Here is a 22,542-nt window from a genome sequence, read left to right on the forward strand (position 1 = left end):
AAGAAACACGGGTGCAAAAGGGGGCTTGCAAGATAGAGAAGGAGAGGGACCTGAGACATGGGCTGAGGCTCCAGAAGAATGCTTTTCCATGCGCTTACTTCTTAACCTTTGCCAACTGGGTTTTTTTTTTTTCTTTTTTGTCTCTCTAAGCATTTGGCTCTTGCCTGAGACTTAATGGCAAGAGAGAAAAAAAGGAAATAAAAAGTGTGCTTGAAAGAAGACATCTTTTGTCTGCTGGAATCTATGTGCACACTTTCATTCTTATTTTTTCTTCTAATCTAGAGCAGATTTCTACTAACAGGGCTTAGCTTTGATGCTTTTCTTGATTATTTTGATCGACTTTTTCCACCTCAAAGGCCTGAAATGAGAATTCATTAAACACATACACACACACACACACACACGATGATATAGCCAGTTTTGCATTTAAACACCCTGTACAGTGTTGTCTAATTAAAAATAGCAGGCATCAGCACTCTCGGGCAGTCCCAATCATTCAGATACTAATCAGCTTAAAGGCTAGAAATAATCTGTCAGTTCATTCTCCAAATCCCTAGGACTTTTGTCTCTTTGGTGTCCGGCTTCCTTATTTATGCTGTGGATGAACGTTGGGCCAAGTGGTTAAATGAGGAGCATGTGCCAAATGAGACGAATACAAATGACTTATGACTGAAAGCCCAGTCAGATAAGTTAAACCATCTTTATGTTGCTGAGAGGAACCAGAGGTGAAGAGCAGCATGGATCAAGCAATAACTATGTAATTTCCTCCAGGAAATTGCACAGAAAGCCCTTTACTGTCAAAACTGCTCGGCAGCAAGCTGAACGCTGAGCACATTCCAGGCTCACATTTGCAAGCCCGTGCGAAGAAGCAGAGGAACGGCCCCCAGACTACCAGGATAAGTAAACAACGACAAGCGGAGTAGCCAAAACGAGCCATCAACGGCATGTTAACACGCAACAAGAATAACAGAACTCAGGAGTGAATCACTTCCCAGGACAGATGGGAGGCCTAGAGGTAATTCTGTTTAGTTAGTGCAGATCGCCACCTGGAACCTACTTCATCTGCTCCTGATGCCCCGTGCGGAATCGTCACTATATAATGTCCCTCTGAAGGCCTTCCTGGGACAGAAGCCTTCAGTTTCATTAAACTCACCCTAGAAAGAGGAAATCCTGTTCGTTTCTGGAATAGTGAAGAACTGTGCCTCACTCACATGCCATCACTTCAAAAACACTTTATTAAAATTTTCTGTTTTTAAGGTTTAGTTGCTGCTGCTGTTACATAGGCTGTGTAAAAGTTTTGCTCTGTGAGGCCTCCAAGAGTCTTGCTGACTATCCCAGTCTTCAAAGTTAGGTTTTCGAGGACGTTTCCAGTAATATCAATGCTGCCATTTTAAATCTCTTTAGGAAGGCATTTTGGTGCAAGACCTTCACCGACAAAGATTTAGATTAAGGAAGGAAGCCAATGGAAAAACTATAACATTTCTACTTACATGCCTAGTAGCACTTTAAACAATGATAAATAGTAGTAAATAGTAAATTCAGGAAGTTTTCCTCCAAAAGAGAGAGCGAGAGAGAGAGCACGAGAGAGATGACAACTGTAATGCACTTAGCAACAAGAAAAGCTCTTAGCAACCATCTCTTTATAACTATTGTCAAGGGGCATCTTCAGACTTGAAACATACTTTATATTTCTAGTTCAGGATCGTTAAAACCTATTTCATAAGCAAGTAATAAACCTCAAACGTGTCATTTACTAAAACGAAGGTTCTTTCTTGAAAGATGATTTTCAGAAAGCAGTTGCTTTCGGTCCATTTCTGCTCCACTCTGACAGCAACTTTTCTTCATATATTTCAATCAGTGATGATTTAATTTAAATTTTTAAGGAAAAAATAAAGGAAGCAGCTCACTTATTCTTCTCCAATATATTTTAATTCTTTTTTTCCGATCAGATATTGAACTCTTGGGATAGCTAAAAGCATTTAAAGCTGTTGAACTTAAATCAGATTTAATGGATCTTTTTTTCTGTCTTGAACCACTATACAGCAAACCTTTCTCAGTCAGCTAATTTATCGCTGAGACGTTTAGGACTATTTACTATGCCAAAAGCATCCTTGCTAATCAAGTTCAAAGTCGTATGGAACATTTTCTTTTCTCTTTAATTTTATACCATTTTAATTTTGTTCATAAAGTACATTTAGTTCAGTGGTGAAAAATTCTTGTATTTCCTAATTTTAAGATTTAATTGGGAAAAAAAAACATTCAAACTGAAGTCATTCTGATATAGCTGTATTGTCCTTCTGTGAATGCAACTGGTTACAGCTAAAATCTATCTGGTAATATGGAGAATCATTAATGACCTACTTAAATTTTTCTTGATCTTTGTAAATAGAGGGCATAGTGAAATAAATCAAATCGTGGTTACAAATTGAGTCTTTCAGATTTGCAAAGCTCAGGAATAGAACTGCCTTGCTAAATATATATCCGTACAAACATCCAGAGAAAACCTACAAGAACAGACTGGATACCTTTTGTTACTGTTCACAATCCATAGAAACATAGAAATGATGGCAGAAGAAGACCAAATGGCCCATCCAGTCTGCCCAGCAAGCTTTCACACTTATTTTTATCATACTTATCTGTTACTCTTGGCCCTTATTGGTAACTTTTTGGTTCCAATTTCCTTCCCCCCTGCCATTGATGCAGAGAGCAGTGCTGGAGCCACATCAAAGTAAAGTATCTAACTTAGGGCCTCATTTTCTAAAGTATCGCAGGCCTGCGATACTTTAGAAGATGAGGGGCGAGGGGCCGAAACGGGGGGCGGGCCTGTGCTAGCTGGCAGCGATCGCACCGTCTCGGTGCGATCGCTGCCAGTTTCGCACCCAATAGCGCCACCATAGGAGGAGTAGCTATTGGGAGCAAAATAGGCAGCGAAAAGGCACTTACCTTTTCGCTGTGCACGCCATCGTCGCGGAGTCGGCCCCGGTGACGCCCCGACTCCACCCCTATTTTGGTATTGCACGCGAAAAGGGACATTTCGCGTGCGAAACGTCCCTTACCACGTGTGATACGTTTGGAAAATAAGGCCCTTATTTGGTTAGGGGTAATAACCGCCACAATAAGCAAGCTACTCCCACTCTTTTTTTGTTTACCCAGCCTGTGCAATTCAGTCCTTGTTGGTTGTTGTCTGAATATAAATCATCTTTTCTTCATTCCCCCTGCCTTTGAAGCAGTGAGCTGTGCTATATATGTATTCCAAGTGAAGTATCAGCTTATTTGGTTTAGAGTAGTAACCGCCACAACAAGCAAGCTACTCCCCCGCTTATTTGTGAATGCAAATCCTTTTTTCTACATTTTCTCTTGCCGTTGAAGCAAAGAGCAATGTTGGAGTCGCATTTAACCGTGTGTATGTTTATTGAATAAAAATCCCATAATAATTCAAAGATATCATCAAGGATCTTCAATTTATAATGTATTTACAGCAGATGATACATTAAGAAATACCTACTATAGTCTATAAACTACCTCTCAGTCTTTCCATCCTGTTTATCAGGAGTAAATGGCCATCTAACCAGGCAGCAAAACAAAGAGGTATTCCTTTCTGCAATAGGAAGAAATACAGGGGCTGGAAATACAGTATATGCACACAAACCATCCCCACATATGCATTTTTTGGTTAGTCCAATGAAACAATATCACAGCCTACAAAGATTCTAATTTTCTCTAGGACCAATATGATAACTCAAACCCATAGTGCACAACCTACTAATTCTTTTATTAGGGCTATTCTTATCTTGCTGTCAGAAAGCTTTAGTGTTCTCTTGTAGGTGTTTTTCATAGTTACATATTCCACCAATCTCTTCCTTTATGGTATAATTGTGAAAATTGCTACGAATATTACATTTATGCACATACAAGTGAATTTTCAAAAGGATTTACACATGTAAATGTAACATACTATTGTAGCAATTTTCAAAAAACATTTACACATGTAAAATGCACTCACATGAGCAAATCCTATGAACAATTCAATGGCATATATTGTAGCAATTTTCAAAAGCCCACTTGAGTAAAGTGCATTTACTCAAGTAAAACTCAGTTTTACATGTGTAAATGCTTTTTAAATTCTGGATCATAACTCCTTTTAAAATTCACTTGAGTGCTTTTGAAAATCAGACCTTTAGTGTGCATATCTTTTTGAAAATTACCCCTGATATGAGTGCATTTTTGCCTATTCTAAATTTGATAAGACATTCAGTGCTCTATAAATTCCAAAACCAATGCCTTGAAAATCATGCCAGTGCGACCAATCACATGACAGATTTTTTTGAATCATTATTTAATTTCAGTTTCTCCCAATCACTTTTGCTAACGGTTTGGCCTATGGTGATACTTTTCCAAACAGGGGGAAAGATAAGGGTCTTCAAGTGTCAGCATCCTTACTAGGATAGCGAAACAGACGATACCCTCCCCTATAAAATGAAATGAGAATTCTTATACTCTCTCACTGTTTTGGTGCTAAGATTCTTTGCAAAGAGTCTACCACCCTTATGTATTAATTAAGTATTATAAGTTGATTGGGAATTTTTATATATTTAATTCTAAAGTAGTGTTTTATCGTGGTCAAAGCAGAGTCTGTTTCCCAATCAATAACCATTGTCCTTTGTGCTTTGAAGGTCATGAGACGAAAGCAATGCTGAACAACAGTGGCCCTCGATACAAGCGCAGCAAGATAGAGAGGAAGATGAATATTGATGTTTTCTGTTGCGTGGGCCTTTTATTCCTCATGTGCCTCATTGGAGCAGTAGGTATGACATTAGACTGCCAAGAAAATTATGTCTTTGAACCTATTGCATCGGAAGTCGTAATCTTATTTTCTAATGAAGGATGTCATACTAACCATGTCCTTGTCAAAACCAAGTTTGTTTTGTTGCATGTTTCATACATAACACCATAGGAACTGCCAAGTTGGGTCAGACCATTGATCCTTCAAGCCCAACATCCTGTCTCCAACAGCAGACAGTTCAGATCACTTGGAAGTATCCATCTAGGAAAGTCCATTCCATGTTCCTCATTCTCAGAAGCATGAAACACGCATTGAACGTGTTTCCTGCTGGAAGAGTGTGTAATAAGTAAACAAAAATGATGATGATGATGGCTACATTATGGTTATTGAGCCTGTCCTATAGAACCTCATCCAAGTCTTTTGTAAACTCAGCTAAATTATTGGCTTTAAACATATTCTCTGGCAGTAAATTCCATAGTTTAATTATATATTGACTGAAAAAATAATTTCTAGAATTTGTGTTAAATTTGCTTCAAGTTAGTTTCACGGAGCATCCTCTTGTCCTAAGTACTATTGGAAAGCATGAATAACCGTTTCCTAACAACTTCTACATCATTCATGATTTTATAAGCCTCTCTCATATCTCCTCTTAGTTGTCTTTTCTCCAAGCTGAAGAGTCCTAACCTGTGTGTGTGTGAGTAAAGGAGGGAGCATCAGTGAAAGGAAGAAAGCATGTGAGAGAGGAAGGGAACATGTGTGTGAGAATGAACATCTTTGTGTTAGACAGTTTATATATATATATGAGAGATAGAGGATCTCCACTAAACAACAACAAAACTAGAAGTTCCAAGTATGGAGAGTGAGAGAGAATTTTTTTCCTTATTAGTTTTAATTATTGGATGTTATTTTATCTATCTGCTGTTTTGAAATATTTTATTGGTGTTTGGGAAATTTGTAAAGTTTTTATGAGTTTTTAATTCTGTTCATCAACTGTTTTTAAATATTTATTTTTATTATCAGTATGTTTCTATTATTATGATTGTTTTATATTTCTTGATTTTATTGTTTAATGTTTTATGAGGAATGGTGATATTTCTGTGTTTCCATTGATCCACCCCATACAGCCTAGCTTGTTGAAGTTCTAGTTTTGTCTGCATATTTCTATATTTAGTTTATCATTTCTTTATTCCATATTTGGTGAGTCTCTTTCTGTGTTCTGCATGTGTGACCGAGGTGAGGTATTCTGCTAGTGTGTAGTTTCTGAAAAAGGATCTATAGCAGCCTGGCTTGTCCTGTTTTCCTAATAGGAAGTGTATTGGTGTTTTAGGGCCTGGTGTAATATTTGCAGTGTTGCCTTTTCATAGGTATTTACTTAAATAATTTTATGTTCCACTGATCCACAGATCTCAGCAGATTACAAGTAACATAAATAAGACAGCAAGACCTGTTCCTTTAAAACCACAGTTGAATGATTTTAACTTTGCTGCAGGGTCATTCACACTGCAAAACTGCATGTTGTCTATACAAAATGATACTGAGTGACATTTACCGTAGAAATTGTTACTGTTTCAGTCCTGGCAGTTAGTGTTGTTTTGATATGGGAGGTTAACGATATTGTAGTTGTAATTCAGTTTACTCATGGCTTTCTGAGGACCAAGCCCACACCGAACATGCATTACAATAGGTCTAATTCTATATGAGTTCCAAGTGTCTTTTTTTTCTTTTTTTTGTTTTGGCAGGGTCCACTGGGTGACACTACAGCAGTGTTTATAAATAAATATACATGTTGTTGTTGTTGTGATATTTTTACCTCAGAAGGTCCTTTTTCAAGTAAAATCTGTTATTATAAATGCATAACGTTTAATTGTGTGTGGTGAGGGTCATGGGAGGAGGGCAGAGCCTGGGGTTGTACAAGGCTGTAAGGCTTACCTATGGCACCTAACACCCTTGCACTGATGCTAAGAATGGAACTGAGTTGAGTAGCAGTTACCTGATTAGTCCAATGCAGACTTCAAAGGCATTTGTTTCTTGTATAGTCCAGTGATGCTCTCCACGCCTAAACTCTGTGTTGATGATGCTAATCCATTGAAACCATTTTTTCCATTTTTTATTAGGTCATAGTCTTTGGACTGCCTCATATGATCAACGGCCCATCTTTGATGTTGCAGAAAGTAATGGCACATACATGTCTGTTGCTCTTGCCGGCTTCTACATGTTCCTGACAATGATCATTCTTTTGCAGGTAATGTTTGGAACTGATGAATGAAAAGGTTGAATTAACCCAATAGGAGCTCAACTGTGAACAAGATTTTTAAGAATAAGAAAACTCCTTATGTAAATTAAGCAAGATGGTTTTACAGTTCTGTCAAATTTGTAAACAGTGATGAGAACTGGAAGGGCAATTGGATATGTTACTTATTGAAAAAGTAATGTAGAAATCAACATTCTGAAAATGAGCATAGTTAGGAAAAAATAATACCCACAACAGAATATAAGGCTTGCATATATATATATATATATATATATATATATATATATATATATATGCATTCACACATCTCTTTGATATACATAAACACTCATACATAATTCCTTGGGTGAGGTGTGCTTATAGGTCTTGATGTGCTGATGTCTCCAGTTTTCTATTAGTTTCGACATTTGGTGTGGCAGGATAAAGTTTGGTGCAGATGGGCAGATTCATACAATTCAGAATTTATGTAGGGGAAGGCAAATCAGACATTCTAACTTTTCTTTTTGTCCCTTTCTTTCAGATTGTTATCCCTATTTCTTTGTATGTGTCCATTGAGTTAGTAAAACTGGGACAGGTCTACTTTATCCATAACGACCTTGATTTGTATGATGAAGAAATAGACTTATCAATTCAGTGCCGTGCCTTGAATATCACAGAAGACTTGGGGCAAATCCAGTACATCTTCTCCGATAAGACTGGAACTTTAACTGAGAATAAGATGGTATTTCGACGTTGCACCATTGCAGGCAATGAGTTTTCACATCAAGAGAATGGTATGATATGTTGAAAATGCTTTCATCACTAGCAACACATTTATTGTGATGATATGTTTATTATTGTTGTTGTTGTTTTTTTATATACCGACATTTGATCTGAGATATCACATTGGTTTACATTCAGGTACTGTAGGTATTTCCCTATCCCCAGAGGGCTTACAATCTAAGTTTTGTACCTGAGGTAATGGAGGGTAAAGTGACTTGCCCAGGTCACAAGGATCGACAGCGGGACTCAAGCCCTGGTCTCCTGGTTCGTAGCCCACTGCTCTAACCACTAGGCTATTCCTCCTCCTGCATGCTTGCTTTTGTTTGAGGGAGGTCATTAGAGCATTACCATTAAAAGGATATAATGACTTCCTGTCTTCCATTTTATATGCTAAGTATTAGTATCATATTTCTTCTCCTTTACCTGCAATATTTCCCTTATCCCAACACATGAAATGACCTCTCAATCTCATTTCAAAGATATGTCCCAATCTTAGACTGAAGCTTACTAAATCCTTTATGGCTCGATCAGTCCTGAGAAGATTCTACCTTAGAGTGTGAAAGGAGATCATGAAATGTATTTATATACCAGCAAAGTTCATCTGAGAGGAAGAAGTTACTTTTTTATTACTTATGCCCAGTAACAGGTTCTTGGTTGCACTGCCAACAGATACCAGTTTTGTAAATGGACTTGCTAAGGAACCAAAATGAGAACAACATTTTTTGTACATTAGTTAAAATAAATAACTGTATTTAGCATAAATACAATATTGTAGGACTAAGAATAACAATTTGCAATTTCTTAATTACCTTTACAGCAAAACGCCTAGAAAGTTATATTGAAATGGATTGTGAAGAAGATCTGACAAAACTGCGTAATTTTTCATTGCATACTATACATGTCAACAACCAATCTACTATGAGGTTGAGGGGCACCAGAGCCTTGAGAAGGTGTCATAGTGCCCGGGCACATTTCCAGGGCCACTATCGAAAGAAGTCAGAGGGGCGCTTTGACATTCCCCCATCTCAGGTGGCTTTCAGCAGTCCAATAGTAAGTAAAACCATCCTCCACTACATTTATTGCGAGTGAGCTTCCAAGGAAAAATTAAGGGGCCAATATTAAAATCTATCTAGGCACATAACATCAGCATCTTTGAGAATGTGACGCTGCTAAGCAGCTAAATTTATCTCCCTATGCTCAGTCGAAGACTAAGTTTATCCATTCAAAATCTGGGCTGTCTTGGGGATAAGGGCTTGTTCGGGGCATCGAAGATAGTTTCATAGTGTTGATTTCCTGTGCTAGCTAGTTAACTTTGCGACCCAAACCTAACAGAAAATTCACTTCTGCAAATTCAGCTGATCTACCCGTGTAATCAGGCCTGGATTTAGGTATAGGCAACGTAGGCAACTGCCCTTGGTGCTACATTGTTACAGGCACTACAGTGTTGATGCCACTGCCATGCCTAAATCTATGCCTGCAGCCAGAGCACCCTTTCTCAACTCTATGGGCACCTAAAGATTGATGAAAAATGAAGCACGGGGGCCTTTAACAGCCCTCATGGGCTGAATGATCCTGTGGCGACCTTCCCCCTCCTCCTGCAAGGGCTTCCTATTGCCATGGAAACCCATGCACGAGGCGGGGCATCACAGGGTCTGTCAGCATGCAAGGGTTGCTCAAGGCCCCACACTGTTCTTTCTTCCTCTTCAGATGCATGATGGAGGAGAGGAGGGAGGGGAGAGGGGATTTTGGCAGGAAGGATCATCCCCACCTTATCCCCTGCAGGGATATCACCCCCTCCCCCCACTGCCTATGGGCAAATGTCACTTTAATCTGGCCCTATGTGTAACTACTCTTATTATGCATGGCAGTTCCAACTAAGCCTTTGAAAATGTATCCTCAATGTTTCTCAAAAGGGGAGGTCTAATATAGACTAATAGAATATCTCCCTGAAGAATCTAAAAAACCCATAATAATTTGTTTGGGTAACAAATGAGGTAATATATAAACTACAAGACTCTTAGGCCATGAGTAGAAGTTACACCTGGATTTAATTAATCATCCATTACAGTGGGATTCTGGTTAATAGCAGGAAAGAGGAGACAAGGTGCTGTCAGTAAGTAGGTCAATAAAAAAAAAAGAGGATAGAAGGAGACCTGGAGGAAGGTAGCAATGTAACGTAGCTACTGTCATTTCTCAGTAATGTGTCTTTGCAATATAAAACATAAAAGCACTTGGTGATATTAAGTTTTGCATGGTGCAGATGATTCGTTTCTAATTTCCTCGCTGTGTGCGCTGGGCTGTGTGAGGCATGCAAACCTGGAGCCTGAGACAAAAGGTGTCTCTCCTCTTTCCTCCCACCGCAGCCCACGTGTATTCTTAAAATGCTCCTGCATAACATTTGTTGCATACATAATGCAGGCTTGGGAGCCATAATGATTCATTCCTGTGCTTCTTTCACCATTTGATTCTTTTCCTCTCGTTTTTTTTTTTGGTTTTTTTTTTTAAGAATCTTTTCATATTCTTCAAGCAGCAAACAATTTTCTAATGTAATAGTAGTCCTCCAACCCTTTCAGGAACATTACACCCACCTTAGAAATCTTCCTGCCCACCTATCCAATTAGAGACAGGTCTCAGGTGAGTCATTATTCATACTTTTGACATGCATCATTTCATTCCTTTATCCCTCCTCCCTCTTTCCCCCCCAAATTGCAAAGTTAGCTGGGACTTGCCTCTGAAAGTTAACGGGTGTTAGATGCTGATTATTCGAAGACTGATCGCTGTCCTGTTAAGTGCAAGCACCATATTGTGCATTTCTCTAGTAAACTAAAATGGTGAGCATAGGGTTAATAAAAGCACTGAAGTGAGATGTAATCTGATTTTGGTTGAATGCTACCTTTCTTCAGGAAGGCAGGCTGCCAATTCCTTTTCTTTACAGAAATTTAATAGTAATGTAGTCAGTGAGGCATTTAGCCATTGATTCTGTCTTTAAGGCAATTTGCTTGTTTGGAAATCAGTGGTTGGGTGTCTGATGGAAGACACAACATTGCTAATTAGGCTTTAGCAGGCTTTCAGAAGGATCCCTGTGACAAGGCCCTCTCTTCCCCATGCTCACTCTTGGCTCTCGGTCTTCAAAGGGAAAGGAGCAGGGGGAGCAAAGGAATATTCCGGCAGGGGAACGCGAAGGCCGTCTTTTCCAAATCCAAGCATGGATCCTTTTTCTCACCAGCGGGTTCCTACAAAGTACCTCTAGAAGGCGAGAGACACGAGGAGCACAGCTGGCCTTGCAGCCTTCTCCCATGATTTCTCCAAAGTGAGAATATCGCCACGTATCCAGCTAGTCAGCTGGATCAGTAGTTCCTCCCTGTAACGCCCCTATCCTACTCACCACTTAGCTGGCTAACTACGGCACATAAATCATACATTTGCTCGCTGAGCATGTTTTCTGTGCACATTTTTTGGAGAAGTGCATTTTGTAACTCCTGATACATAACTTGGATTCTGTAAAAGTGCACTTGAATGCAAGGGGAGGGTTTTCAAAAGTTTTGTCTAACTTCTAGAGTTCGCTGGTTATGTCTCTGCTTTTAAAAATGTCCTCCCCACCCCCGAGGCTGGCTCGGTGGCAGTGCTGTGCATTGCCAATGGAAGGGCCCCCTTTTGCTCCTCAGGTCAGCTGGGGCTAGGAGTGCTGCAGAGGTGGCATTCACAGCCCCAGGGGGAGGATTCATGGTCCTCCCTGAAGGAGAACACCTAGTGATGGGATTTAATTGCAGGATTAAAGAAGGATATCATAGTGATGGTCCTGGGTAAGGACTGTAGCTCAAATGACTGGATTTTTGTACCTTGGGACAGGGGGGACAATCTCCAGACAGTTGGAAGTAAAGGCTTTTGTGCACTCTGGATACCGGCACTGTTTGCAACTGACCTGGAGGCCCAAAGGAACAGGAGGAAACTCCCAGGTCAAAAAGATTTTCATTTCTCCTCCCTGACTTGCTAAATTTAGCCTCCTCATTCACAAGGCTGCAAAATTTAGCCAACCAAAAAAGGGTTGGGCTTTAGCCTGTTAGCACTGGAAATCAGTAAGTCATCCTGTGGCACTCAAGCGATCAGTGGCATGGTAACAGCCAGAGGAAAGCACACACAAACTCTGCCTGTGCTTAAAGTGCTTTTTATTTACAGTGATCTTAAAGACACACAAGTGGCAGCAGACAATAGAGCAGCCTCCTTGAACTCGGGCAATCTCTAAGTATAAACAGTTTACTAACCTTACAGATAAGTCCTCAATGGATAGGCTGGGACTCTGCCAGCTTCCCGGGGCCTGTCTAATCTGTCTAGGCCCTCAGGTTTTATGCTTGGGGTTGGACTCCTCCCCCCTCCCAGGATACCTTGGGGAGCCCAAGCTTAAGGCGGATCGGGCGGGATACCTGAGCCCAGTCCTTTAAAGTAGGCTGGGGGAGACACCTGTACACTCCCTCACACAGCCCCAGTCATGCAACCGGCTGTGCTACATCTGGCCGGTCAAGTTGTAACCCCTCCCTCTTGTACATTGTCTGAAACTCTCACTGAGCACTGCCGCATGTTCAAAGTACACCACAGAAAAATCATGCCTGCCTCGTGATCAATTTCAGAGCTGTAGTGGCTGGAATGAAATATTAATTGCAATGATAGAGAAGGGATCCGAATGATTTTGTTAAACCAAATCATCTAAAGCCAACACTTTTGCTAGTTCGGCGGCTTTAAAAAGCGCCGTGAAACGCACAGCCAATGAAACACATTTTTTTATTGAAAAGCACAGTTCTTTAAAGCTTAGAACTAGTAAAGAAAATCTGTCAGTTTTAACTCTGCTCGCTGTCACTGTGTTTAAGAGAGCGCTTCCTGTGGGTGCCCAGAGGATGTGGTTCGTGAATAATGCCACCGCCTTCCCCATCCCTAAGACAGATAGAGCCATAGCAGTTCCGGCTGCTAATGTCACTGCGTCTCGGAGAATGACATCTCCCGTGTCAGGGCGTCTTCACATTTTTTTTAATGATATCATTGTACTCCAGACAATGAGGAAAGCAGCGAAGCAGAACTGGACTCCCTACTTCCCTGGAGCCCTCAGAGAATAGCCCCAGCAGTAACCAGTGCTGCCTCGACTACCGAGGAGTAACGTTCCCCCCTCAGCTGGCACTGCGCCCATCTGTCATTCTAGCGAGACCCAATTGTTTGTCTTTATTTCTATGGATATTTCCGTCGCTGTTCATTCTCTCCCTGAAATTGTTCAGTTTTTTTGGTGGGGGCCGGCTGCTTCTGTTTTGTTCTGCTGAAAGTGTCAGTGGAAGTCTTGGGAAAGCCAAACAAGAAAAGCATTGTTGCCAGTTAGTTAAAGCAGCAGGGTCCAGTGGCCCCTGTTAAAAACCAAAATCGGCCACAGGGGGGAGAACAGCCGCAAGGGTGGAAAATTGCTGGGTGGGCTTTCTAAGCTGGCCCCGGTTTATGGAAATTAGCGGAGATGGCAACAGGACTGGCAGGCCACTAAAGCCAACTCCATCCTGTCCCACGAGCTGTCCTACTAGCAATTTAACATCTAAATTTAAGAGCGAAATTGTCCTGTAGGAGCCTGGTATCATAGGGTCCCGAGTATCACTCTAATAAGGGCCATTTAGATGAAAAAGGAAAATTACCTATTTCAACAAATTTCTCATACATTCCCCCCAGTGGAACAAAACGTTTATTAGCCAGAATCTTATAAAACTCTTCTGAATATCCATCGGATCCAGGAGCTTTTAAGAGTTTTGCATGTTGTATCCCCCGTTGAATTTCATGTAATTGTATTGGTGAATTTAATTTATCTACTTGCTCTGTCATTCATTTAGGAATGCCTGCCTCAGCTAAATATTCTGTTATCTTGTCAATATGAGTTGGATCAGCAGTGGACAGTGAATAATGACAAAGTACAAAATAAGGCGCAAAGATCTTTGTTGACGTTCACTACCTTTGTCCGAGCTGTCCCGCATGGCAGAGATATAGTGCTGGCCTGCCCAGTTTCTTGTTAGGTTTGCCATGACTCTCAGTGACTTATTCCCAAAATGAAAGAATTTGCATTTGTAATAAAAGCAAATGCCTCTTAGCCGTCTGATGTAATAGAGTGTTGAGTACCATCTGGATGGCCAGCAACTCCTCATCTCATAGGCTTTTATAGCCAGTTGGAGTTGTCTTTCTAGCATCAGTGTTTCATTGGTCATTGCTTTCTTCTGGGCAATGGTACAGAAATAATATCACCTCGCATAACAGCCTAGGCTGTTTCCCAGAATAAAATGGGAGAAGTCTTATATTCTTTCCTGAAATCGGAAAATTCATCCCATTTTATTTGCTTTCATCTTAAAGACCATTACGGTTGTGCAGCACATGGGTTAGCCAGATTATTTTCCTTAAAATTTAGATGGGAAAAGAGCAATTAAGGCCTCTACCTTCTCAGCAGAGCGATCTTTAGACTGGAATAGAGTCTGGTGCGATGATGATGAGTCTGCATTTCATTGCCACACCAGGTAGGACTCACCCCCCCCCCCCCCCTTGCTGTCACAGTTCCCCAGCCCCTTAACTTGTACCCTTCTCACCCCTCTTGCTCTCAACCTCTGGTCTCCCTTCTTTACCCCGCACCCTTTCTCTGTAATCCGACCTGTCACTCGTATCGCAATGCCCCCCTCTTCCTCTTCCTCTCACCCTTCCCCTGCTCTCACTCTACCTCCTCTCAATGCTTCCCCCTCGCTCTCTCACCGCTCTTTCTTGTAACTGCCCTGCTGCTTTCCCTCCTCCTGAGGAAGGTTGGGTCTCCATTCCTTGGCGGGAGACGTGGTAAGCAGTAGCAGCAGCAACTGGGCAAAGCCTTCCTCCCATGTCCCTGCTGCACTGAGTCCCCCGGCCAGCAGAGAAAGAAGCAGTGCTCTTGGATCCTCCTGCCAGCAGCCCAGTGACTGCTCCTCCTGTCAAGCCACCAAGCAGAGGACCCAATGCAGTTGCACTGGCCTAGAAATAGCCTCTTTCTGATAGAACGCAGTTGCAAGAAATGAGTGAGCTCACAACGTTCAGCACTTGTCTTTATTGATTGCGATAATGGCAGTTTATCATTCACCCTAATCTGAAATTCTAGCTATGATTTTTTTACAAGCTCCCTATAAATATCTTTTCAACTTACAATAATCAACTTCTTGCTCAATATTAGTAGCTAAATAATTGCATCACTCGTTTCTATTACTGTTCATTAACTAGGAAGTCCATATTCAAAAGTATTTAGCCAGATAATTGAGAAGTTATCTGGCTAAATAAAGATTTGGATGCTTATCTGGCTGAATTGTAGCCAGATAAGTCAGGGGCATTCTGGGGGCATAACTGGGAGGAGTTGACATAGCTGGATAAGATATCCAGCAAACTCCTGGTTGGCCTGTAGGACCTGTCCTAATGTTTATCAGGCTTACTAGCTGAGCCACACAGTGACTGCATTAAGTTTATATTGTCTATTGCCACTACAAAAGCTGTGACGAGGCAGCACCTGTGATTATACATGTGACGAACTGGCATGCGAGATTATCACCGAGAAATCCTGTCTTGTACTCTAGGAAAAGGATGTGGCCCCAGATCATACTCTGCTGAAGAAAGTAAAAGAGTCTGCCCTCCAGATCGACGCCCTGTCACGGGGTAAGCCAGTGAGCGGCACCAGACCAGAAGTCTCCCCCATCAACGACTTCTTCCTGGCTCTTGCCATCTGCAATACAGTGATGGTTTCCACAGCAACTGAGCCCAGGCAACGGGTAAGGACACCTCAATTAAATCTGCAAGACTGAGTCAAAGTTTTATGTATGAATTTATTTATTTCAATTTCTGTTCCGTTTTACCAGTTCAGGCTCATTATAAACATCTGATCGAAACAAGACCAACATTTTACACACACACAGATTTAAAGGCTAAATAACTTGCCGAAGGAATGGAACAATTTTCGGAACCCGATGTACTAAGCATTTTTCCCGTAGTTATAAAATAGAAAAGACCCTCTTGTACATTGGGCCTGAATTCAGCAGCTGACTCTGTGATCGTTCAAGGAGAAACACAGCAACAGGACACAGCATGCACTCGGTGCTAAGGCTGAAGCTTTCTGTGACAAGACTTAACTTTCTGTGTGTGCCTACATCAGAGCCAATGCAATTAACCCTGCAAGGTCTTATAATGAAATACAGCACAGTATGGATAACAATGATCAGGATCTTCCGTGCCTTCCTCCCTTCCCTCCACTCATACGTCCTGCTTTTTTTGTGTGGGTGTGTTGGGGGTCATGCCATTTGTTTTCAGCCCAGAGAGGGCCATTCATTTAGAAACAGACCACCGTAGGCTGCCTGGTCCTGTGATGCAAGAGAACAGCATGCAGGCAGGAGAGACCCAGTACTCATGCAGCGAGTGCAGGGCAATCCCTGGGATGTGCAGGAGTTATGGGTCTCAAGGGGAAACCCTGAGGCTGGAAAAGTCTGATCCGCAACAGCTGGGTACGAACAAAGCAGTCCTGACCCTAAATGTAAGCACTCTGGCATAGCTCTAGTGATCGTTGGTCCAGCATCCGGGTTTTACCAGGATTCTTCTTTCTAGTACTTTTTAATATTCTGTAAAACTAACAACAGGTATAGTGTAATGAAAATCTCATCAGGAATACAGGCACAGTGCTATAGTGCAAAATGTCTTTCATGTCCTTTGGGGCTGGATTTTCCAATTAAATGTTAATTCGTCTATCTTGGTTTTCATTGATATGAAATCTTTGCTTTTAGTGTTATGGTTCTCTTGATAAAAAAAAAATACCTGCCTGCATGCGACAGATTGTTTTCAAGGGGCACTTTAGATTGTCCCAGTTTAAGAAGTGGTGTGAGGTTGGGCTGTCACCATCTCCCGGTAATGGTATAGCTCCTGTGGGACCGCAGGCATGGGCACGTCACTAGAAACGAGTACATTGTGAAAAAAAAACTGGCTCAAGCTCCAGGCCTTCTGCTTATTTACGGACAAGTTCTGTTTGCTCCAAACGTGCAGGAGGTAACCCACTTTTGGACCTCCGGGTATGCCCATTTCCTGACACCTACAATCGTCGCATTCATAGGGATTGTACAAGCATTGAATGCGGAATAGCATGAATACAGATTCAGGGGTGCTAAGCCAATCAAATTGGTTTCTTGACTGATACACCTCCTGCTTCTGGTATAGTGTCGCACATGCAGTGGAAGGGACTGCTCCACTTTAGGCCATACAGGAACTCCTCACCACAACACCTTTTCAGCCTGGTTTCCCACAGAGATATTGGCCTCCTAAAATCATCATATCTGCCCCTCTGTCCTCCCTATAACAACCACTACTTATTACTACTACTACTTATCTTTTTATTTGAGCCCTAGTTGCTGTAAATACTTCTGTGCAGTTATAAATAAGAGACCATCCCTGCTCCATGGAGCTTACAGTCTAGCCAAGACACATGGACAAGACTTCTGGAAATTCATTTAATACAGTAAATACGACTGAACTCAACAGGGCTGCGATCAGGAAGAGCCAGGGTCTAAGATTTTTAAGGCAACCCCAAGAAGACAAGCTTTCAGATGGGCTTTAAATATGGCCAGAGAGGGAGCCAGGAGGCTGCTTGGGCAAACATCGCACCTCCGTTGAGTTGGGAGTTGGGCGACGGAAGAGAAGAATCGAAAGGTGCAGCGTGAGCAGAGAACAGAAACTCCAGCAGCTGGGCGAGGGGGAAGGAAGAGCTGTGGAGTATCGAGGAGAAACTTGGACTGCGGGTGCAGGGGGGGCCTTTATGTTCATGTTTTATTTTATTTCTCCTGGGAATTTAGCAGTGTTCTCTACAACAAAAACTGGGGGGAGGGGGGGGGGACCTTACTTGTCGATTTACTTTGTTTTCATTGTAATAAATACTAGAAAAATTCCCAGGGAAAATAAAATGAAAACTGAAAAATGAGGGTCCTCATGTATGTGGAACCAGATGGGGAGCCAATGTAGCCTGTAATTGTGTTTCCCTGCTCCCAAGCACCACCACCACCACCACCACCAAATACTTTTGAACTGTTCATCCAGCTTCATCCTATTTTCTGCTGTGACCCTTTGCTCATATTTTAATGTACCCTTAATGCCCATGGCACTTAGAAACCCTAATTCCTTTCCTCTCCTGTAGGAAAACAGCCAGTTCAGTGCACTTGAAATCTCAGGAATGTCAGAGTACATTGGGCTGAAAGCTGCCCTGCTGTTGGTTACTGCCTGTGGTCAGACTCGGACACTAGGCATCATGAAGTGTTTCCACATCTTCTTATTCAAATGAAATAAAATTGTTATGAAGAAGCTACAAATGCACAAGTTGCAGGCACTTTAAAATGAGACATTATTTGCTACTGCTAGTGTCTCATTCTAAGAGTTTCTCCACTCACATTTGGGTCACCTCATTTGTTTTATCTCCTGGTCCCAATGCCAAACACGTGCATGTAATAACTCCCATAAGACACGCTGCCAACAGCACAAAGAAACTTACATCATGTCAACCACCAGTACTGTGATCCAATTGATCCCCATGATTTAAGGAAGAGCTCGCATTTGTTGTGTTATCACTTACAGTATGTCTGTTCATCAGGTCACATACGGCCTGCTGTCCCATTATAAACGTCTTCCTTTTTATCCATGTTCCAAGGTTACAGAGCCACCACTACAGAAGTCACCGGGGACATCCCTGGAAAAGGTTCAGCAGCTGTTCCAGAGGCTGAAGTTCATGCGACTCAGTCAGTCTTCCTCGTCAACACTCTCCAGCTCGGACACGGGAGCGACGCAGACCACCAAAAGCAACAAAGTCAGCCCAGCCCCCAGCGAGCTTCTTGACAAAGACAATGTCTCAGCAGACGAGGACTGCGTGGTCACCACTAGAGAGCACTCCTCAGTCAGTAAAAACAGCATAGACAGCAGGGAGGACAGCATGCAGGACATTATTGCTTCTGTTGCGCCAAGTCCGGAAGAGATGGAATTCTGTTATGAGGCCGAGAGCCCTGATGAGGCTGCATTGGTCCACGCTGCTCGGGCCTACAATTTTACTCTCATGTCCCGGACTCCTGATCAGGTGACGGTGAGGCTTCCGCAGGGAACTCTCTTGACCTTTGAGCTCCTTTACACACTGGGCTTCGACTCCGTCAGAAAGAGGATGTCTGTGGTCGTGCGACACCCACTTACAAAGGAGATAATTGTGTATAGCAAAGGGGCAGACTCAGTCATCATGGACCTTTTAGATGACCCTGCAAGAGGTAATTAGATTCTCCTAGTAAATTAACACCACTGCATAGTTTTAATAATCTATAGTATACCCAACGTTATCTCCATGTCCTCAGAGGTACAGAAGAATGTCAGAGACCTATGGTTTGTCCAGATAGATAAATGCTTTTCATCTTTTAAGGTGCAGAAGTTACCACAGCAATCCCTAGTGCTCTCCTTCTTAATCAGAGATACTTATTCAAACAAGTATTCTGAATACAAAACAGACTATTTAAGATTCCTAGGCAGCTTGGCGCATGTTGTTTGTGTATTCTGAAATAATATGGCCATGAAGGCCTAGAAAGTCGTGGTTTTGCTTGTACGAAAGCCCACCTAGAAATGCCAATCCTGATAGAGGTAAAGTTTTCCAAGGCTTTGCTGGGATCTACTACATAAAATAAGGAGTTATGAGCTCAGATTGACTGAATGCACATGGGTGGAATTTTCAGCTGCCTGAAACGATGAGTGTACGTTCAGAGCATGAATTGGGCCACATTAAAAAGGGGTCATTCTGGGGGTCCCTGGGAGGAGAGATGCTATGAACCTATGCACAGAACTTTCATTTTAAGAAAGTCTGCACGCATCTTTGCACCATCATTTTGAACTAGAAAAAGTTATATCCATATATTTAGCCTTATAATAACCCAATATTCAATCACAATTTATGTGGGTATCTTGTGTTTGAGAATCGGGTTGTTTTGTACAAACTTGAAAGTTTTGTGTCAGGCTGAAAAAATGTACCCGGTAGTGTTTTGGGTTAAAGTGATTTTTCTTGATGCCTATAGAGAACTCCTTCACATGAGACAGAGCCATCCAGAAGAGTTTCCTTCTTCCCAGCAGTCTGTGCTGTAGGCTGTGGTTAATGTGGGTCTTCAAATACTTTTTGTTTGATTGTAAATCAGGTTGATGCAGTGCTATGGTTAGAGCTTGGGAACGTTTGCTGCCTTTACCACTGACTCTTGCATATGACCTTAGGCAAATCACTTTATTTAACTGTACCTTCATTTCCCTGAGTTTGACTGGGTGAAACAGTGTTGCTGTGATTAAGATGGTAAAGCTGCTCAGGGTCCTGCCTCAGATACAAAGTACTATGAAAATTATTCTGGAGACTCCCCTAGCTCATGTAGACTGGCACATGATCCATGACCTTTGAAAGGATTTGCAAGTGTTCTGGCTTAAGGGGTTTGAGGTTGGATTTGGAGAAAACATGTGACTAGAATAACTTCTAGAAATGTGTGAACCTTTTGTTTTACAGCCAGTGCAGATGAGGGGAAGAGGCTGCTAAAAATACAAGGGAGGACTCAAAGGCATCTGGACTGGTATGCGAGGGATGGCCTCAGAACGCTGTGCATAGCTAAAAAGGTAGGGGAGAGCATCCATGTGAGCGTAATTCTATAATTGCTAACATCGACAAACTTCCAGCAGAGATGGAAGGAGACAGAACAATGGCAGAATTCCGGTAATGCAGTGTGCTTTCCGTATCGGTCCACTTTATTTCTAAGAATTCAAGCATGCTTGGAGCAGGCACAAAGGGACCCTAATGGCAGGGAAGGCAAAAAATAAAAAGGAGACTAGAGATTAAATAGGACCTGTAACAGTAGAAGAGGCAGAAGCTAATGGCTAGACAGGGGAAGAACCCATCAGTCCTCACCCACTGATACTCGGTGTTTCAGACCAGGAAGCTTTCTTTTCGCAGTGTATCTGTTGCATTGATCTGTAGAGTCTGTAGCAACTGATTTTCCGCCTTAAGCATTGAAGGAAACCACATAATCCATAACTAATGCCTGGCGGATGCATCCCTGGATGACAAATGCCATTGTAGTGCTTTCAACACTGCTATTTCCTGAGATTAATCAAAATGAATGATAAATGAGTATAGTCCCGTGCAATCTTTAAAAAAAAAAAAAAAAAAGGGTGGTAGAGGTGGGACGCAGGTGCAGTGAAAACCGTGACGCCTGATGTCCATTCAAAAGCAGTGCAAAGAATCAGAGCCTTGCACTGAATCTCATGGGCATTTCTCTTAGTTTTCTAGCTTTACACTGTAATAAGTATAAGTACAACTTAATAAATATAACTTAATAAGCTTAAGTATTATATAATAACCTATTCTCCTTAGTTCTCTACTGTTACACTGTTAATTTAAACATATGTTTGTCATGTTTCACGATTATTAGTTGCTACGAGTTCCATGCTGTCACAATGTAAAATAAGACCCTCGTCCTATTAGACTCCTTTGTTTACGTGTAAACCGATGTGATACACCCTAATGAATGTCGGTATATAAAAGCAAATAAATAAATAAAATAAATACCTTCAACTTTTTCAGCTATTCAGCTGCATATGTATTTGGGAGTTAGCCCGACAAATCTTCAGGCAGGATTTATGCACACAAAAAGGGGAGGGGCTATAGTAAAGCTTTAGCTGATGAGCACAGATGTCAAGCGTGCCCAAGCTAAAGTAATGCAAGTAAGTCTGGATGAAAAAAAAAGATCTGCCCGAAAGTTATCCGGAGAAAGTTATGCGCCTAGCTGTAGCCAAGATATAGTCAGCAGCAGCAGTCCTGCCACACGTGCATAAGGACTAAACTGTAGCCGAAAATTACTTCTAAATAATATACTGCTTTCTGCGCAGTCTGCAGCCTGTCACTGACAAGGGAGCGCTTGTTCCCTCCCCACCCCCACCCCACAGCCCTCTGATAGATTTAATAAAGGGGGTAAAAGGGAAACGTACACATCCCCATGAAAACCGCAAACGACCGAGGCGAATGTTGGTTTTTTTTAGTCAAAAGTTATATTTTATTGCTGCATAGCTGGCAGACAACAGGTCAACAGTCAGCTTTTGAGTTAACCAAGTCACAGTGCCTGTTAAGGATCAGGTTTATATTTGCTTATTAGCCAATTACTCGGCGCAATTAATCTAAAGATGTTTTCTCAAGTTAGAAAAAAAAAAAACAAAAAAACAACCCACCACACATTTAAAATCATTTTAGAGCAAACAAAAGAATGTTGGCAAGACCGCCAAAATGTAAGTGGAAATAATAAAAAAAAAAAAAAAAAAAACCGCATGCTTTTAAGAAACAGGACCTTCCAAAAATATATTGCCTTAGGTAGGCATTTGGGTGGTACAGGAAGCGGCACGAGAATCGTTGAAGCAAAAGAAGAGAGTTGGCACTTTAAGAATCAAGCAGGGTAAAAATGTATTTGCGATGGCTGTTTTCCCAGTGTGGTGAAGGGTACCCTGGGTGTTCGTGCTGCGACAGAAGTGAATCAAGGACAGGCAGGTTAATACAGGGTTAGGATGGGGGCGGGGGAAGGGTTCTGCCTTGTGCAAACATTTCACACTGTGGGCTGCTTTTCAACGCCTGTGCCACACGTAAACTTAAGGATTTGACTTATTTTCTACAACTGAATGGGTCTTGCCTTCATAAAATATCTGCGGTCCATTCGGG

At 41.8% G+C, this 22,542-nt stretch overlaps 1 protein-coding gene across 11 annotated transcripts in view; it reads left to right on the forward strand.

Annotated features, from left to right (window-relative positions):
* The window catches only part of ATP10B (ATPase phospholipid transporting 10B (putative)), a 458,548-nt gene that overhangs the window by 370,969 nt on the left and 65,037 nt on the right, over window positions 1-22,542 (forward strand). For all 11 annotated transcript variants that reach the window (XR_003853353.1, XM_029583376.1, XM_029583380.1 and 8 more), the window contains 7 exons: window positions 4,674-4,805; window positions 6,898-7,025; window positions 7,555-7,807; window positions 8,614-8,846; window positions 15,389-15,580; window positions 18,487-19,087; window positions 20,350-20,456. Coding sequence is in view for 10 of the 11 variants with exons in the window: in XM_029583376.1 (XP_029439236.1) it covers window positions 4,674-4,805; window positions 6,898-7,025; window positions 7,555-7,807; window positions 8,614-8,846; window positions 15,389-15,580; window positions 18,487-19,087; window positions 20,350-20,456 (1,646 nt within the window). In the remaining variant the exon portion in view is untranslated. The remainder of the gene's footprint in view (window positions 1-4,673; window positions 4,806-6,897; window positions 7,026-7,554; window positions 7,808-8,613; window positions 8,847-15,388; window positions 15,581-18,486; window positions 19,088-20,349; window positions 20,457-22,542) is intronic.

Source organism: Rhinatrema bivittatum, chromosome 18 (assembly GCF_901001135.1).
Source record: "Rhinatrema bivittatum chromosome 18, aRhiBiv1.1, whole genome shotgun sequence".
Classification (NCBI taxonomy): domain Eukaryota; kingdom Metazoa; phylum Chordata; class Amphibia; order Gymnophiona; family Rhinatrematidae; genus Rhinatrema; species Rhinatrema bivittatum.